The sequence below is a fragment of the Macrobrachium rosenbergii genome, chromosome 29 (assembly GCF_040412425.1).
Source record: "Macrobrachium rosenbergii isolate ZJJX-2024 chromosome 29, ASM4041242v1, whole genome shotgun sequence".
NCBI classification, from domain to species: domain Eukaryota; kingdom Metazoa; phylum Arthropoda; class Malacostraca; order Decapoda; family Palaemonidae; genus Macrobrachium; species Macrobrachium rosenbergii.
Window position 1 is genome coordinate 10900849 of NC_089769.1, and position 22237 is coordinate 10923085.

At 36.3% G+C, this 22237-nt stretch overlaps 1 protein-coding gene across 23 annotated transcripts in view; it reads left to right on the forward strand.

Annotated features, from left to right (window-relative positions):
- The window catches only part of Zn72D (Zinc-finger protein 72D), a 52495-nt gene that overhangs the window by 24659 nt on the left and 5599 nt on the right, over positions 1-22237 (forward strand). For all 23 annotated transcript variants that reach the window (XM_067130995.1, XM_067131001.1, XM_067131004.1 and 20 more), the window contains exons 9-12: positions 74-251; positions 9526-9673; positions 10762-10859; positions 12114-12209. In XM_067130995.1, coding sequence (XP_066987096.1) covers positions 74-251; positions 9526-9673; positions 10762-10859; positions 12114-12209 — 520 coding nt within the window. The remainder of the gene's footprint in view (positions 1-73; positions 252-9525; positions 9674-10761; positions 10860-12113; positions 12210-22237) is intronic.

Sequence of the window (22237 nt, forward strand, 5' to 3'; positions counted from 1 at the left end):
AGCATGCTTTAATGACTTAGAAATGTATTGGCTGTTATTGATTATGATCATCTACCTATTTTTCTCTCTCCAGTGAAAAAAAAGATGATGGGCCACCGCGCATGTTGAAAGGAGTTATGCGAGTAGGTATTTTAGCTAAAGGTCTCTTGCTTAGAGGGGATACTAGTGTCCAGCTTGTTGTATTATGTGGTGATAAACCCACCAGAACACTGTTGGATAGAGTGGCTGACAATCTTCCTAAACAGCTTGCGGTAAGTTTTTTTTTTGTTTTTATGTTATTTTAGAAAAAGGTGAAGAAAGAGAATTTTGGTATATGAAAAGTCTCAAAGTCTCTCTCTCTCTCTCTCTCTCTCTCTCTCTCTCTCTCTCTCTCTCTCTCTCTCTCTCTCTCTCTCTCTCTCTCTCTGGTAGACAATGGTAAAGAAGTATATCAAAAATCTCTCTCTCTCTCTCTCTCTCTCTCTCTCTCTCTCTCTCTCTCTCTCTCTCTCTCTCTCTCTCTCTCTCTCTCATAGAAAGAGTTTTCCTGATAAATGATATGTGCAGTGAAAAATCATAATTTGTTCGGTATCAGAGGGTTTGGGTATCATATTAGGCATAACAAACTTTAGTTTTTTTCATATATTTGGAACTGCTAAGTGGGAAGAGCTAATAAGTTTGGGAGGCAACAACTTGCTCATGTACTGGAAATTGTGATTCAACTAGTATAGCTGGCTTATGAATTTCAAGGCATTTGTTGTGAAGGTGTGGTGTTACAAGAACCTTGTGAATGTAAATATGAACTGTATAAACATCTTGTATTATGCATGTCTTGAGGACAAATATCCTTAGCAGAAAATATAGATTACCAGCTAAATGTACTGCATTGTACTCCTTGTGAGGGTAAAGACTGTTGGTTCATTCAATCAGATTTTCAGAGCTATTGTGTTGTTAACTGTGTAAGAAGTTTGTCTACTACTGAAATCCATTATAATTAATAATTGGAATATTGGGCTTGATAGTAACAAATTAAAAACAGAGCAAGCCCAGTGTTGGAATGGAATTCATTAAATCAAAAGGAATTTGAAAGACTTGCCTAGAAACTAATCGTGTGTTTTACCTTGGAATATACAAATGTTAAGTTTTGGAAATTATTAATTAAATAAACCTTTCATTTTGATAGATAACCATATTGTATGGCCTCTAAGATGCACCCTACTTCTGACTAGTAAAATTTGGGGAAAAAGAAAAAAAATGATGTAAAAATAAGCTTGAGAATCCTTTCCTGTGGCTGGAGTCAGGTCAGTGCATTCCTTAGAACTTCCACCCTTGGAGGGTCCTTTCCTTCCAAAGCCCATAATGACTGAAAAAGAACAGCATTTTTAGGAGGTTATTGTGCCCATTTGTGTATGTATAGTAAAGCCCCATATTCGCAGTATCACGATTCGTGGACTCTCCTATTTGTGGATTTCTCTGTGGAAAGTATATGTGCATTCGCTGAAAATCTGCCCATTCACAGTATTTTTCACTGAGGAATATTGACTAATTACTGTATTTTCATCTCATTTTCATGAATAAATGTACTTTTTGTTATAAAACTTAAAATAGACAGGTAGTGCTTGAGTTACGATAGTTCACCTTACGATAATTCGATTTTGCCTTGGGGTAAACAGTTAATACTGATACGACAATATTTATAAAATATTTTTAAATTTTGTGCGGGCGCAGGCTGCAGCATACAACCAGGCAGCGAGAGAGACCAAATTACCATAGACAAGCTTCTTTTCCTCCAACTCTTTATCCCATCATATAGGTAAAAAAGTAACAGAGAATGATAAAAGTATTGTTAGTAACGTTAAACTCTTGCGTAAATGCTTACAGCCATAAACAACCGACCAAGAAACTGTTTTGTTTTTCACCAAATCTGATAACAACAGCCCTTTTGCTTTTATTTCAACCAGCATATGGTAATACATAATTACCGTAGGTTATAATACATATAACATTAGTAGATAGAACAGGACTGATATATTTTTACATTATACCCTTATTCGCTATGGATAAAAGATCGGCAAGGAAATGTATTGCTAAATTTATGCTGCAAGTTGTAGCTGAAGCTGAGAAAACATTGTTCAAGCTGCTAATGAGTAAAAATTATCGTGCATCGGCAACATGGATGAAACTGGACCGTAATTAAAATTGGAAAGAAAGTATTCTAACTACTGGGCATGAAAGAACACATTTCTGCTATTTTTACGCCGATAAACGATAAATACGTAAAGCTCGTATTATGATGAAATCATGTGAAAAAAGCAAATGGAATCTTGATTTTTCACACAAAACAAACATGCCCCCAAACGGCCAACGTCATCTATTAACGAAAAAAATAGCTAAATTGATTTCACAGCGAGACATATTTAAGTAATATTTTGACTTAAAAACACATCTTACAGTATAATGAAAAATAACCTCACTCCATATATAAATAAAGTATCTAGAGATTCATTTACGCTAACTAGAAGCAAGAAAAGTGCTCTGAAATGAGTTTCCACTAAGATGGCGAAGTAAACATAGCATAAACGATTTCCAAACCAGAACATTGATCACTATGATCACAATTTATAATACAAAAGCAATATAAGAATATATACAATATTATTGGATACAGTGAATTAAGGCATAACATTATAAAAGATCCATGGAAAAGATGCATATTCATTATGTTGATGTTTGTATAATACGATATGTGAATATAGAGTACAGTATAATGTAGGCTAGGCTACCGTATATGTATACAATATACCATAGTGTAGGTTAAGCTAATTCTTGTTTGTTATTCAATTTCTCTTTGTATTGGATTATCATAAGTCACTGCATGAACCTCCAGATTGGATTATCATAAGTCATTGCATGAACCTCCAGCATTAGCTGATATTAATAATTACTATACTGTGTATGTATGGAGTATACTTTATAGTGTAGGCTAGGCTACCATATATGTATACATTTTATCGAATACCCTAGTGAAGGCTAGGCTATATTCAAGATATGTTTTTTCAAACAAACGATAGGTTTTTTGGAACGTGTTTGAACTATCAAAATAGGCAGTTCTAAGTGTCTTTAGAAGGGTTCTAAGCATTCGTTGGTTCTAGCTATTCTCAGGGGGTGGGGCTACGCATCCCCCGCGAATACGGGGTTTTACTGTAATCATTTGGGGAAGGATCTCTGCTGTGTGCTGGTCTACAGTCTTGTTTACGGAGTTGGCCATGGGTGGCCCTCTGATGTTTTGGAGGAGAACAACTTGAATTGGATATTTTGTTGTTCTTTTGCCCTCAGCAAATGTATAAACCTCTTCTGTTAGAATCATCAGTTTGTCAACTGACTTGTGACCTGCCCTTGAAAGACTCCAACAAGTAGCATGATCAACAAGTAGCATGAAGGCTGGATCTGTGTATAGGAGGTTATGAGTGTCTGGGTATGAAAATATACAAAATCATGATAGTGTGCAATCATAATTCATTGGGTGTAACCCAGCTTAAATTTGGAATGTATATTTACTGGTAAACACAATTCTGTTACAGTGTAGTGTTCACTTTATTAAGGGATATTAACCCCATCAAATGTGAAAAGGGAGTAAACAGACAAACATTCTTGAATGCGTATGGAAGTTGCAACATACAGGTAATCAACAAATTGAGAACATTTATACAAAAACTCAATGATTTCACAACAGTATTAATGACTGCAAATGTCATTAATACCATTATGAAAGTAATTGAATTTAAATATTCTAATTTTGTCTCTTGGCATCATCAATCTGTTCCAAGTTTTGATCCAATTAATAAGTGAGTACAATCCATTGAAATAATTGTGTAATAGTAAATACAAAGCTTTACATTGCCACAAGTTTCCAAGCAACTTGAGATGTGTTTTAGACAGTGTAAGATTAGGTAAGTTTTGTAATACCAAATGAATAGCAAACGATATTGCTGTATACATATCTTACCAAACTCCCAGGCAGTATGTTGTTGTCCTACTGTCGTATAAAATAAGAATTTTAGCTTATGGTTGAAGGGATAAGCTTCAAATTTTTGCAGGGTTTTATGCAAATAATTCTAAATATTTTTCAAGTAAGGAAACCAAAAGAATTCAAGCCCTAAGTTTGTGTAATTTATATATGGAAAATTTTTCAGACTTTAAATATCCGAGTCAAAAAAGTTCCTTAAACGACAAACGTCATCTCTTTCTTGAGTATTAATTTCAATAGATACTATGCACAGTCCAAAATTTAATTGCGTTATACTCTCTATAAGTTTGAGAAACATTTTCTTAATTAAAAATTTTCAGACAAAGGGAAATAGAAAGGGGAGGGGTCATTGTTAACTACTCATAACTGCGATAGGTAGGAAGTTGATTTTGTGTGTGTAACCGTAATTATTAGGAAGTTATTCAGACTATTTTGTAATGATAAAAGTGTGTGCTTTCATTTTGAAAATTATAAAAAAATTATTAAAAGTCCAGAAAAAGAGTGCGTTTGCATGCACGCTGTCAGTTATATTGTATATTCATTTATGTTAATCTTTACAGAGTAGGGGTAATGCCATCAGTGCATGCACATGGGCTCAAACACCTTTTCACTATCTAAATGAGTGAATGGCTGAAAGTGCCCTAGTCGTTGGCTTTGTAGCTGAATTTTCATAACTGAATCATGGTCATTGTTAACTAGTTACTGCTATGAAATTATTCATTTACATATAAAAAATGGGATGTTTGATAGCCATGCCTCAAAAATATCAGTCTTACATTTTCTGTGATCTGGTTACAGTTACCTCAAAGAAAACCCTATAGAGTGGAGGATCCCATAGGGGGTAGTGCCGTCAGCGTTTCTTATGTGGTGCACTGTAGGCATTACTTAAGTTCTTTGCAGCATCCCTTTGGCCCCCAGCTGCAACCTCTTTCATTCCTTTTACCCTACCTCCATTCATATTCTCTTTCTTCCAGCTGACTTTCCACCCTCTCAAACAGTTGTTTCATAGCGCAACTGCCAGGTTTTCTCCTGTAACATCTTTCGAACCTTGTTACTGTCAATTTCCCCTTTCAGCACTGAATGACATAGGTCCCAGAGCTTGGCCGTTGGCCTAAAGTCAATATTCAATTGAATGGTAACTGGTGTGAAACTGTTGGCTACAGTGATGCTTGCTACTGAAGTGGTGATGGAAGCCCATGAAATTAAGCTCGCATATTCTTTTTATAAAACTTGTAAAAGAATTTTATTTGAGTTATAATACTGTTGGATGGTTTATTTAGCCTTAATATGTTGGATGATTACTTATGTTAATGCATCTAAAAATGTTAACTCTTAGGGGCCTGTCTTGATACTTGCCTGTCATTGTACAGTGTATTGATTTTTGTTTGTCTGCTTTATTGGTGCAGGAAAGTAGTTTTAACTAATTTATTGAGCTGTGAAATTAGCTTTATTTATTATGCTATGATTAGTGGCAAATCAATTTCAGTAATCATATATTACCTTATTTGGATGCATAGAATCGCAATTGAGCTGTGAAATTAGGTTTGTTAATTATGCTAGAATTGCGGCTAATCAACTTCATTAATCATGTATTGCCTGATTTGGATGCTGAGAATTCCAGTCTCATCAGACTTGTAATAGTTGATCCAGAAATAACCAGTCCTATAAGAGTTAAATAAGTAGTTCTGTGGTCTCATTAAACCAGTTAATAAGTTCCAAAAGTTTTCATTGGGCATTCTGTCTGGGCTTCAGTTACTGTCTTACTGCCTGCCCTTCATCTTCCAATATTGGGCTTATTACAGTGAAAAGTACTAGCTTTCCAGAATTGCCTTTCCTACAGCAGTGCTTATTTCTCATTTACACTCAATGTTCATTGTATTTCCATTTCACTAATTTTCTGTTAACTAGTGTGACTAATTTTTGTCTGCTGGGGTTGGTTTATTGCCCTTTCTGGCTACTGTAGTACAGTAAACCCCCCGTATTCGCGTTCTCACGATTCGCGAATGCACGTATTCATGGATTTCTCTATGGAACATATATACACATTATTTGCGGTATTTTTCACTGAGAAATATTCACTAATTACTGTATTTTCATATAATTTTCATGACTAAATGCACTTTTTGTGATAAAACTATTGAAATACTTGGGTATAAGCATTTTTAGAGTTTTTTTTTTTTATATATATGAATTGTCAAAATAGGCAGTTCTAAGTGTTTTTAAGAGGGGTTTTAAGTATTCGCGAGAATTTAGCTATTCAGAGGGGGTGGGGGTGTGGTACGCATCCCCAGCAAATACGGGGTTTTACTGTAGTCTATTTACTTTTTTTATCAGTTTGTTCATATCTGGATGTTCACTCAGGTTGTTTTTATTTTTATTTTAGTAATATTTATTGTAGTTTTTTTTTTTTATCACAAACCATAATCATAAATAGCCTGCCTTTGGAATAAACAACCCACCAGACCTGTTATGCTCTGGAAGACAAAGGCCTACTGTGCATGCCTAGAGCCCCCTCCAGTATCACCCAAGGTGTCATTTATTGTTACTCCATTTTTCTCAGACATTCAGAGTTGCTCTTTCAAGATTGGGAATAATAAGCATTTTTATAAACACTATTCTTTTTAATTGACAATTTTTTAGTTTAAGTGGATTTTATTTTATTTTGTGAACTACAGTATTTTATTATATATACCTCCAGGCCTGGTGGCATCATTTGCCACTGAATTTTACTGTGCATACTGGTCCTGTTTCAGTAGATAAATAACTTCCTTTATTCCTGTGCATTTTTAGGATTGCTTCACTTTTGATGTGTGTTAACTATAGGTAATGGGATAACTTTCAGCAGTAGTTTGGCTAATTTTCAGTTGACTTTCTCGCCTGATCCACAGTAACAGATTGCCTTTAGGCCTCCTTTTTCTTTTCTCAGCATTAATATTTATGCAGTAGTTTTACTTTAATTTTCATGCATTAATTATATGTTTGTTTATGTTTTCATTACTGCATAATGAGTGGTTTCTTTTATTTACATTTTTAGTAGTGCCCCTTTTCCCTATGCTTTAGCTTGCTTGTTTTGGGAGCAGAAGAGTGGCACTGCAGTTATGTTCTCACTGGATAAGGACCTACATTTACAGTGACCTTTGTTGTGGCCAGTAGGTGTGAATTGATATGTTGACCAGTGGTTTTCTTATTGCCAAAGGAAAACCTGCAAATGTCATACTCCCATGACTACGGTAGCTGTGTATGATGCTCTTTTGTTGAGGTGTGCTGTCACTCTTGCATTCTTGACCAGAGTTTCTTTGGATGATGCCTCCCCTTTGATTCTGTCTCTCTCACAGTTTCTACTATTGAAGACACTTTCCTTAGAAGTCCCCTTCATCTGGGAATTGCTGAGGAGAGAGATTCCTGCATCCTCATTTGCCTCACCTGCCCATCTTTCTACTTTGACAATGACTGTGCCTTCCACCTTATGCCTCAGAGAAGATTTTTATTGAACAGCTGAAGCCACAATCACTTATAAGAGTTTTTGGAAAGAGAAGTTGCAGTTGCTGCACCAAGCATGACAACAATTAACTTCTGTCAAGAGTGGAAAAAATATGTGTTTACTGTAACTAGGAAATACTTACATTTAATGCCTATATTCCAGTAGTAGTGGACTTTTGCTTTTTGTTCTCAAAGAAGCTATTTGTGACCTCATTCACTAGGAATTGGATTTGAGTTCCAGGCAGAACTTTTCAATCTTCATTTATCACCTAGCCAATTAGTCACCATGCCTTTGATAGAACCTCCCAGCTGTTACAAAATTGATCCTAAGAAATTTAACAAAGATGCCCAGCAAGCCTCTTCATGAGCCTACAGTAATTAGACTGTAAAGACTATGGTCTTTGTGACATTGCTTCTTGAAGCAATTCAGCAATTTCTTTGCCCTATCAAATTAGTTACTCTCTCAAAGAACTGGTCGTCTGTTGGTTTATCTTATTCCCTAAAATTTTGGGTTAAACAACTCGCAGGAATGTGAAGCTAGACATTCTCTTCACCATCAAGTCATGCCTGCATCATTGGAGGATGGCTTTATCTACAACAAAGGAGTTGTCCTGAATCTTCCAAACATTTCAATATAGGATTTAGGAAATTTTTAATACAGTGCTCTCTGGTTCTGCTAGGTTATATATAGAGTATAATCTGGTGCCACAGAGAGTGATTTGTCACATGTATGGATTAAAGCCTTCAAACAGTTATGAAGCCCACAGGCATCCGTAAAGCTGGAACTTGGAGAAGTTACTTGACATTATTCCCATTTTACCTCGAGATGTGATGTAATTAAAATAATTTGGTGGTACCGATAGTCTTGGCAGGCTATTTTCTACTGATTGGAGGGCTGGGGAGAGTTTCTTCCTGCCACTTTCCAGTCCTGGCTTTTGACCTTTTCTGACACTACTTTGGTGGTTATATCATGGCCCATAATCGAGGCAAGTATTTGGGTTTATGGATCCACTTAATGGACTGGGTTCTATGATTTCCACACCTTCACATGCCCATGCACCCACAGGACTAGCAAAGATTGACTTCTGATCTTGTTTTTTCATTCCTTATTACATTATGGATGGCTGAGAAGTTGAATGCCTTCATCCTTCCACCTAAATGGCAGTTCAGGCATATGATTAATGGTGTTGTAGTGGATAAACAGTGATTTTATAACCCACAATTTTTTGTTTTTACAAGCCCATTAAATATGAAATAGCTTTGGTAGATTGCATCCAGGTGCACAGAGTGAAGTATCAAAAAAATTCTTCCAGCCCACTTGCTTAATTAGCTCAAGATTCCTTGTGTTTGCAGTCCTGTGTTGATACTGTGCATCTTTGTTGTGTTTGGACGTGCTTCCATTTTCTCCAGGACTTACCAGTGTTCCTCCTGTGTTTAATGATGTGTTGTTGACAAGATTTTATTTTCTGTCTTATTTATTCGATGATCATCTTACATATATAGGAAATGTCAAGGGAAAATGCATATCTAAACCACACTAATTATTCTGGGCTTATATCTTTACTGCTGTGTTCTTGTAAACCATTGTGTTAAAAGGGATATTAAAAAGAGTTTATGTCTTAAAAATCCATGTATTGAATTGCACAAACTTCTGTTTATTTATTTATTTATTTATTTTTTGTTTGTATGAACAAGCATTAGTAAGTGCCTGTACAGTGAGATTTTGGGATAGCTGCTATTCACCCATCATAGATGGACATAACTAGACTGTATGTTAACCTGTCATATAAATGCATATACAGTTTTTAGAATGATTTAATACCTGAATGTAATCTAGCCGAAAGTGAATTCAGCATTAACCAACTTGTTCAAGGAAGATCTCTTGGTAACTTAAACTTTTTAAAGAACTTGAAAATTCAGTTATAGGTAATTTACAAATACAGCATTGAAGTTATCGAAATTGAGTGAATAGCTAATTTAGGGTAGCTCAGTGTCATAAATTGTTGGATGTGAATGATTATTTATTAATAATATTTTAGGTTGTTGCTCCAGAGGATAAGTATGAAATACAGAGAGTTGTCGAAGAAGCTGCATTAGTTGTTCAAAATGTTGGTAGTGACCAACGTATATCGGTGAATGTAACGTTAACATCGCCGATAATGAGAGAACAACTGCTGCATGAAGGAGGTATGTTTTTAAAGTTTTCTCAGCTTGAATGTCTACAGTGACAGGTTTAAAAAAGGAAGCCTTTGTATGGATTGAGTCTTTTATTCTGTCTGATTTTCTAACTTGTATTTTGTTTTCTTTTCCTTTTTTATGTTCAAGCTAATTCTATGACTCTCTCCCTATCAACTTTGTTTTATTAATTATTCTATTGTTATTCAGCAGAATATTACTCTGTATCCATTGAAAGACTTTTCTCTATAGGGGAAGTCCAGGTTTTCATCACATTCTACTCAATATTCTTACATAAGCTCTTTATGTTGGCGTAGTCAAGTAATTGAAAGAAATTGTGATGAAAATGCTAAAAAGACTGGCCTCTTTACTGCTTAACATGGAGACCAGGGGACACAGTGGAGAACTAAAGAAAAGTCTGTTTTCGTCTTATTTTATATAGGCCCTATATTGTGACCAAAGTGGATAATTAATTAACAGTTTATAATTTATGCATTGCTGGCCCCTGGTTCACTAAGTTAATAACTTTCCCCTCTGTTTAGATAATGATGGTCATTAAGAAAGCAATGGAAAAAGGGCCATTAGAGGAAAATAAGTAAAAACATACCGGACAGCAGCAGATATTCTTTCCTAAAAAGTTCTTTTGCAGCCAGTTTTAATCTCATTGTAAACTGTGCTATACTTTTTCAGTCTCAAGTGCCTTCACTGTCAAGGCATGATGCATTGTGGCTCTCTTTGTACTGCAGAGGGGAAGAGTTGCCCATTGGCCACACCTGACCCAATCTCAACCAACCTTTGAACACATAAACCATTGCAGTCACTTATTATTGTCACTGTAGTTATAAAAATTAATCTTGATTTTGTTGTGTCAGTGTTGTAGTTTAATCATGTTATAATTCATTGTTCTGAAATATCTAAGACCAGATCAGCTGAAAGAAATAAATGTTTTTTATGTTGATGTGTATATGAACCTGTAATAAAATTCAGTTAGGCTGCTCTGAGGTTTATGTGCAAGCAGAGGTGGTGGGTGGTGAGAGGAAGATGGCGGGTGGGTGGGTGTGGCGCGGGTGTGTGACGGACGCTGTGTTGTTGTATTTTAGACTCCCAGGTGACCGCCGCCAAGGATCCTCCAGATGTGCTCGACAAGCAGAAATGTCTGGATGCTCTAGCCGCCCTCAGACATGCCAAGTGGTTCCAGGTTTGCAACCTATTCATCTGAGGGTTAAACCCAAGAAGGCTGCTCCTTCCTTATTTTGGGTACTGTGTGAGAAGGAGCAGGCTTACTTGGGCTCCCCTCAAACTTTTCAGCCTTATGGTAATGTGTGGGTGGGTTGGGATTCAGTTTTGTGGTAGGTTAGCAATAGGTCATTTTGGGTTCTTTCCTTTACTGTGCAACTCTAGCTAATTGTCATTTGTCATTTGAAAATATGGCACACTTTGGTAATCACCATGGATGGAGACCTAGCAAGGTGTTACAGTGTTTTAACTTAGTAGATATGGCACTTTTTTGTGCAAGTTATGTAGTTGGTAAATATGATGACCTTTCTGTGTTTGCCATTTTCATGATGATTTTCAGAGTGAAATCTGCCCTCACGAATGGCAGTTTACAGAGCATTTGGATAGTAATGGAAAGAACTCTAGTCATTCATCTCATGACTGATTTTGTTTGATTTTATTTTTATTCCTTTTCAATTTCATAATCAGTCTTTTTTAGTGAGGTTTAAGTAACAGTTGCCCCTTCTCTCTGTTATGTTCCGTGCGTTTGGTAAGGGCACAGCAGTGGATGGAGGAGGACAAGCACAGACTACTCCCTGTTGTACATAGTGGTAAGGGAGTCATTTTGTTCTTATCCTCCAACCCACCAAACCCAAGCATGTCTCTCACCAACTCACGGAAATGTCCCTATGTGAGCTTAGCCTGCGAGAAAAAGCATGAGGCTGGAAAGTACAGAGGACTCTGCTTCGTATTGGAAAGGGGCTGTACTTAGTTCCAGTAATGGTGTGTCTTGCGCCTTTGTAGATTTTGCTCTCAGTATAACAGCAGTGGAGCCTTTGTTTTGTTTGGAGTATCCAAGCAGAGTTCAAGCAAGAACCTGGTTCAACATAAGATTAAGGCTACTGGAAGAAGAATATAGTTTATATTTTGTGCTGGCTGTTGTGGGTGCATGGAATGAAAGGAGTTTACAGTGTCTCTTGCTGTTTCATCTCTATGCACTTGTGTTGTACAAGATGGACAATACCTTTTAAGATGATTGAAGACCAATATTGTAATTTTTCAGATAGTATCATAGTAAAACCAATATGAAATATAATGGAATTATTAAAATAATCTTTTGCCAATTGTTAGATACCTTTTAACTGTTAGTATATAATTAAATTATTGCTTCCCATCTTGTACCAACCAGCACTGTAACATGAATGCTAGAAAGTAACAGAGAATTGCATTTTATCAGGCTAGAGCTAATGGTCTACAAAGCTGTGTGATGGTCATCCGAATTCTTCGTGATCTCTGCCAGAGAGTACCCACATGGGCACCATTAAATAATTGGGTAAGTACGTTCAACTGATAATTTGTCTTCAATTTGAGTATTTTGGGTTCCTTTAGAAGATGACTTACCAACAATTTAAAATCAGTATAACAAATGTTAATGGTTTCTAATGAAATACAAACTACTAGAGGCATGCAGTCTAGACTAGTAGTCTTTACGTCTTTGATGGGGAATGATGGTTCAAGCTTTCAGAATCACCAGTGATTAACTTGCTTGTCACACAACTAACAGGGATCCCTTGGTGTACTGCACTCCAATACCATATACATGGTCAGCTCTGGGTGATGCCTCATAGTACTCCTGGTACATTCTGAACTTCTACAATTTTCCCCCCCCACTCACTGTCCCATTTCCGAACTTCTCTACAATTTTCCCTCCCACTCACTGTCCCATTGGGTGGCCTATCACCTGTTGATCACTCCATGAGTCAGGCACCCTGGTAGCTCCTTGTGCATCCCAAGCTGAGTGAGTTTTTCCCAATCTGCTGGATCTTGCTAGTCTCCCAGAGAGATTCCCTGTGGCCCACTTTCACACAGTGCAAGTGGACAGTCTTCTTTTATAACACAGAGGGCAGTCTCTCCGACTGGAGAGTCCTTTCAGTGGATTGCCTACCTTCCTGGTTGAGCTAGAGTCTTGATGGCCAAGTTGGTAGAGCAGCAGCTTTGGACTTCATAGAGGTCTGTGGGGCGGGTTCAAATCCACAGCCGACCGGTCAGAGAGGCAGACACTTTGCTATCCGTGTAGACACCCCGGGAATATGTATGTAATCAACGGATAGGTTTGCTTAAACGCAAATAGGTGTTACATACTAATATGCACACAAACAAAGCCATTCCAACACCTCCTAAAAACATAACAGACACCTCACGTCTCTAAAAACATAAGACACCTCACATGTCTCGAACTGTCGACCTAACCGCTCAACTCTCCTCGCTGCTGGGAGAAAGGGAGCTGGTGCCGCTCAACTCTCCTCGCTGCTGGGAGAAAGGGGCTGGTGATTGGTACGATACCTGTACATGCGCTACTGGGGTCTAAGCGATGACAGGCAGGGCAGCCGATCGAGACTACGGTCTACCCCAAAGCCAAATCAAAATCCCTCAAAAGAAGGCATTGTGCTCACCCCATACAAAAAATGGGAAAAAAGCACGTTAAGAAGAAGAAGAAGAATTGGTTGTGGTTGAGCTGCCTGTGCCAAATTGGAGTCTTGAAGACAGGCCTTGGACTGAGACCTTATTGGCGAGTTTGATGGCCTTCTTGTCTGTTACTTGAGTTGTTGGCATTGCTTTCATGCTTATTAATACCTGGGTTTGTGGCAGAATCTAATAATAACAAATAATGGAATAAATAAATTTGGCTTGATGTGTTCTCAGTTCCAAGAAGGCCAGCACTATGAAGATTCAAGTATCTAGACTTATTGGTCTGGTTTTACTACACAATGATAATGATTCCAAAAATTCGGTTATGTCTTCAAATTGGTCACTCACGTGACTTTCGCTTAGTTGTTGAATAACTCAATCTTTGAATGCAGCAAATGCAAGGCAACACTTGATGCCAAACATATTTTGAGTAATTGTTCAACTTTCTGTCAACTATGTATAGCAAGTATCAGAAATCTCTAAAAGAAATTTTGTTAGTTGGCAACATTTGCAGTTAATTCAACGATTAAGCTTTTAATGAATTGCAGTGTATTAGGTTTAATATGGCTCATCAAGAACAATCCCTTCAGGCCAGCATTGTGCAAGTGAAGAATGTTAACTTAGTGGTGTGGTCAAGCTTTATTAATACTGCAATCCATGTCAGTGTCGATTTCTGCTGCATAGCTTAGGTAATACAGACCTTATGTACCCATTGTAAGTCTACCATCTCTTTGTAATAAGACATTATTTACCAGTAGTCTGTCTGTCTCTCTCTCTCTCTCTGTCATGTCATGATCAATGTCTGCTTCAGATCTTTTCTGACTGTGGTTTCACTGAAGCGCATCCAGTATGATTTACCTTTATAATCCCATTTTTAGTAATTGCTTGTCTTCAAACATATCCTTACTGCTTCCATCACAGCAAGATCCTGTAGTACTAAATTGGTACTGTGATATCATCTAACAGTTCAAAAGGCTTCACACAGTCTGCCAGCTTTAGTTCGTGAAAACAGATCCTGAAACTGCTAAAGAGAACCAAATTCTCCAGCAAAACCAGTCTCTTGGCTACTAATGTGTTAAGTATTGGCAGACGGGAAAGGAGCCCAGCTATATACCTCTCACATTTCATCCAAGCTACAACTACCATGTGTTTTATTGTTCTCTCAACTCCTGGTTCACAGTCCAGTGGTTCCCCACATGACCGAGATCTGTATGCTTATGTTGCATCTAAACACTTATATTTAAACATTTCATGACCTGTTCATTCGGTTATAATATCCAAGAATCATTTAGTAAGTAAAATTAAAATTTTTGTTTTTTAATGTAAAGGTACCATAGAAACACTTCAAAACTATTATCCTAAAAATTTCCTTATGCAACAATTTAAAATTTTTATCTGTAAATTTTTGGAGTACAGTATGTGAAGTTGGTAGTAACTATAAATATTTTGGATCCCTGCTCTCATGGACATAAAAGAAATGAAGATGCTGACAAAGTAGCCCAAGCTATAGCTACTATGACCATGTCAATTTAACCATTCATCTCATTCCTAGAACTCATTAATTCTACATACAGGTGGTACATTCTGGTGAAAAATTTTATGAAACCTGAATAAGTGAGTCTGTAATTTAAATTGATAATTACAAAATACTGGTTAGGATGGGTTGTTGAGTACTTAACCCTTAAGGGACGGGCTAAATATATATATCATGCACACCCCCAGGCCAGCAAACTTTAAGGTTCGCCAATTTAAGGGAAAAAAAAAATCAATGGAAAGAGTAGGGTATGCAAATGCACATGGTGTAAGAAAAAAATTTTAAAATTTTCCCTACCTTCCACAGGCAGTTGAAAGTGACTATTTACTAGACACCTGTAAAAATATGTTAATTTTACCAAGTTATGCATGTTTTTTCTAATAATTTGTAAAATTATAACAGCTCACGCAGTGTCATAACAGATAAGAACTAAAATCAGTAACAAATTCTGAGTATATTTGTAAAATATTTATGAGATTTACTGAGGTGGAGAGATGTTGTAACTTTTTTTGAGGTATACATGTTTTTTGTAATATTCCTTAGCACTTTTCTTTGCAAAATTACAATTATAGCTGACTTACTATCGTAAAAGATAAGAACTAAAACCAACAGCAATACTTGGGTAATATTTATGAGCAAAAATAAAAAGATATCGTGGGATAGAAAGGGCAGTACATTTCCTAATCAAGTGTCAAGGCTTACTATAGTTGCCATAAGTCATTTATGGACCATTGAAGTGCTATGAACATCTTTACTGCTAAATTCATCCAAATAGTTTGGCGCAAAATACGAGTACTCTTGAGGATTCCCATCCATCACCCAAAACCTGTTACAGATACGCATATGAGGATTCCCATCCATTAAGGGTTAAGCTATGTGAGTTGGCCTTGAGCCACCCTAGCATGTAGGTTATATGCCAGTCTTCATTACTGGGTATATTTCATTACTTAATGGAAGGAGCAAACCCCTGAGTTGTCTATCTAGGTGCCACTGTATGTGTGTCACGCTTGATCGTTGTTTGTTCCCTTACCCATACTATGCTCATTATTGACCATTGCCTAGTGCAACCATGTATGTGTACTAGATCACACTAAGTGGTAAGGTGCAAACTGCAGAGCACGTGGAGTTGTCGGTATGTACTAGAGAGATTCTGGTGTGGTACAATCACTTAGGTTTTTTGTTATTCTAGGATACATTATACACATGCAAACAGTACAGGAAATGCAATTGTATAATGGCATTGCTGTAAACCATATGTATTGTACTGTACTGTACATAGAAAATGGGATCCATAGAAAGTGTGACTAACAGAAGGCTAGTGAACATAAAGTGCACAAGTATTGCTCTTATATGTGCACTAAAGCTTAACTTCAGTGGTAATTGTTCACTGTGTTTTAATATTGTTACTCTTCCATACAAAATATTCATTATACAGGCACATACATTACAAACAATGCTTCAATTCATTTAGTTGGGTGTCTTGTTCCAATTCCAGACCCTTTGCTCCACTGTGGTTTGTGCAGTGTCCCTCTAGTCATTTAAGAGAATTTTAGTTTGGCTATCATCTCAATTCCACTGTCTGGATGATTGGTTAGTGCTTGTAGATTTGTCAGCCCATGGGTTTTTAGGGCAGTGGGTCACATTCAGACCTGTCACTCTCACCTCAGAAGGTCTGCATGCGTGTCAGTAATTACTGTGATGTTATTGACCCATCCTTTGAAGGATAGGCTGGGTTGTGCAAGCAGTAGGAAAACGTTTGAAGAGGGGTTCCCCCTAGTTCTTCTGGACCTTTGGGGTCACAACAGATGCATCTACTCATATATTAGGTGGCCAACTTCTGGACCTTGAGGCAGGAGGCTTTTATTCATAAGGAGAACAGTGCCTCCACACAAATCTGTTTGAGTTGATGGTCCTTTTCTGTACCTCTGAGTTTCTGTAGTGTTTCACATTGTGGGTTTGCCAGATAGTACAAGCCATAGCCTGTCTTGGGAATTGATGTGCTGGCTAGTTCTGGAGATCTTCATTGGAGTAGAACATGATTGTGATACACCATCATTCTCAGTTAGAACCCTGGGTTGTGAAGTCAAGCCACTGACTCCCTGAGTACGAAATTACTAAACCTGCTTTTGGAGTGGGTGCAAGCTACAGTGTGAAATGGGCTAGACATCAGAAACTCCCCCCACTTGTTTTTGGTCATCTAAGGCAAATTCTTTCACATACATACATCCTCATAGCAGGAACGATTTCTGGATTTAGCCCCACAGTCATCCTAATCCTTGTAACACTGGAGGAAACTTCTTGAGCATTTTTATTTTCACAGATTTCACAATTATCTGGTCTTACACTGTTATGCATGATGCCACCCAGCATATACTCTTGATAGAGGACTTTTTGGAAATTACACCGTCCACAGCTGTACAATGCAGGACAATTGACAGCTAACCTCCATCCGAGCAAGAGACCCAAGGTTTGCATGGTGTACAAATTAAATCCTCGAGCATTTGGTGTATTTACACACTTAATTGTATATTGTTCAATGTATGCTGGACTGTCTGCTCTGTTCCTAAGTCATCCATGAAACCTCCTAGCTTGGATTTATCCGTGGACCTTAGGAGGTAGACTAAACTTGACTACAAGTCTTCAAGAGGATGTAAATGGATTTGACCCTATACATGTACATGTAACAAAACCCCATGACTGGGCAAACATTAAGGCCTGCCAATTTTAAAAACACAAGGACATAGATGGAAAGAGGAAGATGTCCTGATACTCCTGGTATTAAAAAAGAAATTAAGCTTTTGTACCTGCCACAGGAAGTTGAAAGTGAATATTTTCTCTGAGATGCTCTGAAAAATATGCTAATTTAGCAAGTTATACATGTACTTTCTGATATCTTTTTTTGTACTTTATATTGCAAAACTACAATTACAGCTCTCAAATATCAAAAGATAAGAACTAGAACCATCAACAATCCCCAGATATATTTATGGACAAATATATATCCAGATGTACAATTAACTCCCTTATTTGCGTTCTCACGATTCGCGGATTTCTCTATGGAACATATATACACATTATTTGCGGAAACTTCGCCCATTTGTGGTATTTTTCATTGAGAAATATTCACTGATTACTGTATTTTCATATAATTTTCATGACTAAATGCACTTTTTGTGATAAAACTTAAAATACTCGGGTACCCAAGTACTGCTTGAGTTAAGATTATTCTATTTTGCGATGGGGTAGGTAGTTAATACCGATACGACAATATTTATAAAATACTTTTACATTTGACGCGGACACAGGCAGCAGCATACAATCAGGCAGTGAGAGACCAAATTACAATAGACCATCTTCTTTTCCTCCATCTCTCTATCCCACCTAGTTAAAAAAAAGTAAAAGAGAATGATAAAAGTATTGTTAGTAACGTTATACTCTTGCGTAAATGCTTACAGCTATGGAAAGTGTTGGTTTGCTTATAACCGAATCGGATAACAACAGATGCTTTGCTTGTATTTCAATCATTGTACGGTAGTAAACAATTACCGTAGTTATGTTACAAATGATGTTAGGTAGAATAGGACTGCTATATTTTTACATTATACCCTTATTCGCTATGGATAAAAGATTGGCAAGGAATATACTGCTAAATTTAAGCTGCAAGTTGTAGCTGAAGCTGAGAAAACAATGTTCAAGCTGCTAATGACTACTAAATTATCGTGCTTCAGCAACATGGATGAAACTCGACCATAAATAAAATTGGAGAGAGTATTAATCAAAACTACGGGCATGAAAGAACACGTTACTGCTATTTTCACACCGATAAAAGATAAATATGTAAAGCTTGTATTATGATGAAGTCAAGTGAAAATAGTGAATGGAATCTTGATTTTTTTACACAAAACAAATATGCCCCCAAATGGCCAATGTCATCTATTAATGAAAAAATAGCTAAATTAATTTCACAACAAGATGTATTTAAGTTATATTTCGACTTACAAACACTTCTTACTGTATAACAAAAAATAACCTTGCCCCATATAAATAGAGTATCTAGAGATTCATTTATGCTAACTAGAAGCAAGAAAAGCTCCCTGAACCAAGTTGAATACAGCGAAATAAACTTACCGCATAATTGACTTCCAAACCAAAACATTGATCACTATAATTGCAACTTATAATACAAAAGCAATATAAGAATATATACAATATTGGATACAGTGAAGTAAAGCATAACATTTTAAAGATGCATATTCGTTATGTTGATGTTTGTATAATATATTAATATGTGAATATAGAGTACAGTATAAAGTAGGCTGGGCTACCATGTATGTATACGATATACCGTAGTGTAGGCTAAGCCAATTCTTGTTTGTTATTCAATTTCTCTCTGTATTGAATTATCATAAGCCAATCTCCATGAACCTCAGAATTAGCTGATATTAATAATTACTATACTGTATATGTATATAGTATACTTTATAGTGTAGACTATGCTACCATGTCTACATGGTATTGAATACCCTAGTGTAGGCTAGGATATATTCAAGATATGTTTTTTCCAACAAACGATTTTTTTTTTTTTTTTTTTTTTTTTTTTTAAACTATCAAATTAGGCAGTTTTAACTGATTTTAGAAGGATTTTAGGTATTCGTTGGGGGTTTACTATACTTGGATGGGGAGATGTAGTACCTTTTACCAAGACATGTTCTTTCTAATATTTTGTGTTTTTATTTTGCAAAATTACAATTCATTCCTTGTGTATATATATATATATGGACAAAGGGGAGATGTAGTACCTTCCCTCATGAAATCTCAGGGTTTTGTGTTGCCGTAAGGGTTGCCGTAAAGTCATTTATGCTATATTCAAGTGATTTGAATTCTTTCCTCCAAAATTTGCTCAAATGTCATAGCATGAAGTAAGGATTATTTTGTGATATGCTCCAGAGTTTTTCATATGCAATTATTGGATATAAGATATGCCCTGTCCCAAGGGGATTAAAGGAAATAATGCTGCTGAATCACCAGCTTCACTCCCTTTAATTTTTACACAAGAAGGGATCAAACACATTTCAACACATGTATCAGCATTGTATAATTTGTAAAACGAAGATATTCTGTTGGAATAAAGGATTTTTAGGTCAAATAAAGACTCCTGGAAAGGACAGAGATTATAATGTTGAGACGGATTATGGGAGTGTCATTGCTGGAAAGAATTGAAAGTTGGCAATAAGAAAAGGATTTTGTAAAATACAGATAAAACCAGGGAAAGTAGGGTGTGATGAAATGGTCATGTAATTCACAGGGAGGAGGAAACTTGGGTTAAGAGAGCACATGATACAGCCTTATTGGAAGTAGAAATAAGCACAGAATTGGAGTATGATAATATAGGGAGACAATTCTTCCTTTTTGTTTAATATTGTATATTGGTCGCATGACCATACATTACCAGGCTGTGGAATGGCAAAGGGATTAATCCTTTTCTTAAAATTAACCCTAATGGCCTATGTTGTAATGCAGTGTTTGCCGAGTCTTTAAAGAAGGGAAGAAAATTGAACATAGCTTAGTGCCAGCTAAGTGGATTGACATTATATATATATATATATATATAAATATAATGACATATATATATATATATATATATATATATATATATATATATATATATATATATATATATATATATATATATATATATATATATATATATATATATATATATATATATATGTGTGTGTGTGTATATGTATATGTATATATATATATATACACATACACATACATACTGCTGCTACTACCATCCCATGAAGTTCATCCTACTCTCATAGATGGTAGGAGTGTTTCAGCCTGTCAAGTTTGTTTGGCTTTCACCCCTTAAGCTTGTGTTGTTAATGAAAGGAAAGGAAAACAAGACCATAAAGAGTGCGATAAGTTAATGTTGCAAGACCTTGATGGTTGAAATGTGGTATTTGCCTACTACACAGTAGTATTGAAATGCACAGTAGCATTAGCTCTGGAGTGAAGACCACAATGAAAAAGATGGTAAAAGGGACAAAAGAATATTAGGTGGGAACTTCTGAATCTGTAAAATGAGAAACGGAGAAAAAAAGAATGATCAATACCCATGCCTTTCAGACTATTAATACCTCACAAGAGGGCCTGCTGGAAGTTAATGTGACAAACATTATTAAGTAATAAAATAGTTAAATTCTCTCATGGTTTTTGAAGGTGGTCACCTTTTAGGGGGGGGGGGGGAATGGATTTTCTGGAAAATGTGCATACACTTTACTTCAAATTTTAGTACCTTTATATGAGAACATTTCGGTAAATTATAAGTAAAAGTTATGGATTCCTACATTTCTAAAAGTATAGTGGCTTGACCCTTCATTGGCAGGCAGCTATGATTTTCCATGTATTGCAGAAAACCTTTCATTTAGAATTGTTGCCATGCCCCCCTCCCCCTCACAACTTTCTTCCATAGGCATCAAGGGCACATTGGGGCAATCAACATGATACTAATTCACTTCTAAAAAATATTCTTAGAAAAATGCCTGATTGAAATTAGTTCATTTTAGGAACTTGAGATCTTTTGCCATTTTAGTTATTGTGAATGAATGTTATTTCTATTATATGTGAAGTAACATTGGTAGAATATTAAAAAAAAATCCTTGAGAATAATTTTTTATAGGGGAAGAGTAGAAAAAACGTTTTTGCCTCGAGCTAATCTTCACCAGTGCATGCCACCAATACATAATTTTGAATTTTATCAGAAAAATATGAAAATCCTTCGAGCCACCCGTTGTGAGTTGGGTTAAATTTAGCCTAGTGGACTGGTTGAGCTACTGAATAATAATAATAATGAGGAACGTTATTTTATCAAGATTGTCTCTCTCTCTCTAAAAACACTTTGGGTGTTAGTTGGTTAATTTAGCAAATATAGGCTTAGAAACAATCCTCCATGATGCTCAGATATAAAACCAGCCAAGTGCTTGTGTACAATGTACAGGGTATGACTGTTTTACAGTGATGTTTAGAATACCATTGGTGTCCCATCCTTTTCTTGAAATTAGAGGTGGCCTCAGTTGTCATGCGTAGTGGTTTAGGACATACATTAAAAAAAAATGCATACAAATAACTTTCAACATCCATACCCTTTCCATGTGTACATGCCACTGGCCTGACTTTGTATAAACCATATTGTGGATTTTTTTTTTTATACTTATAATACTTTCTTAACCAACTCTTGCACTGGTTGAAACCCCTCACAATACTTTTCTTAACCAACTCTTATACTGGTTGAAACCCTTATAAAGCTGAATTAACAAAACTGGTAACATTTATTTTGTATGTAATTGAGT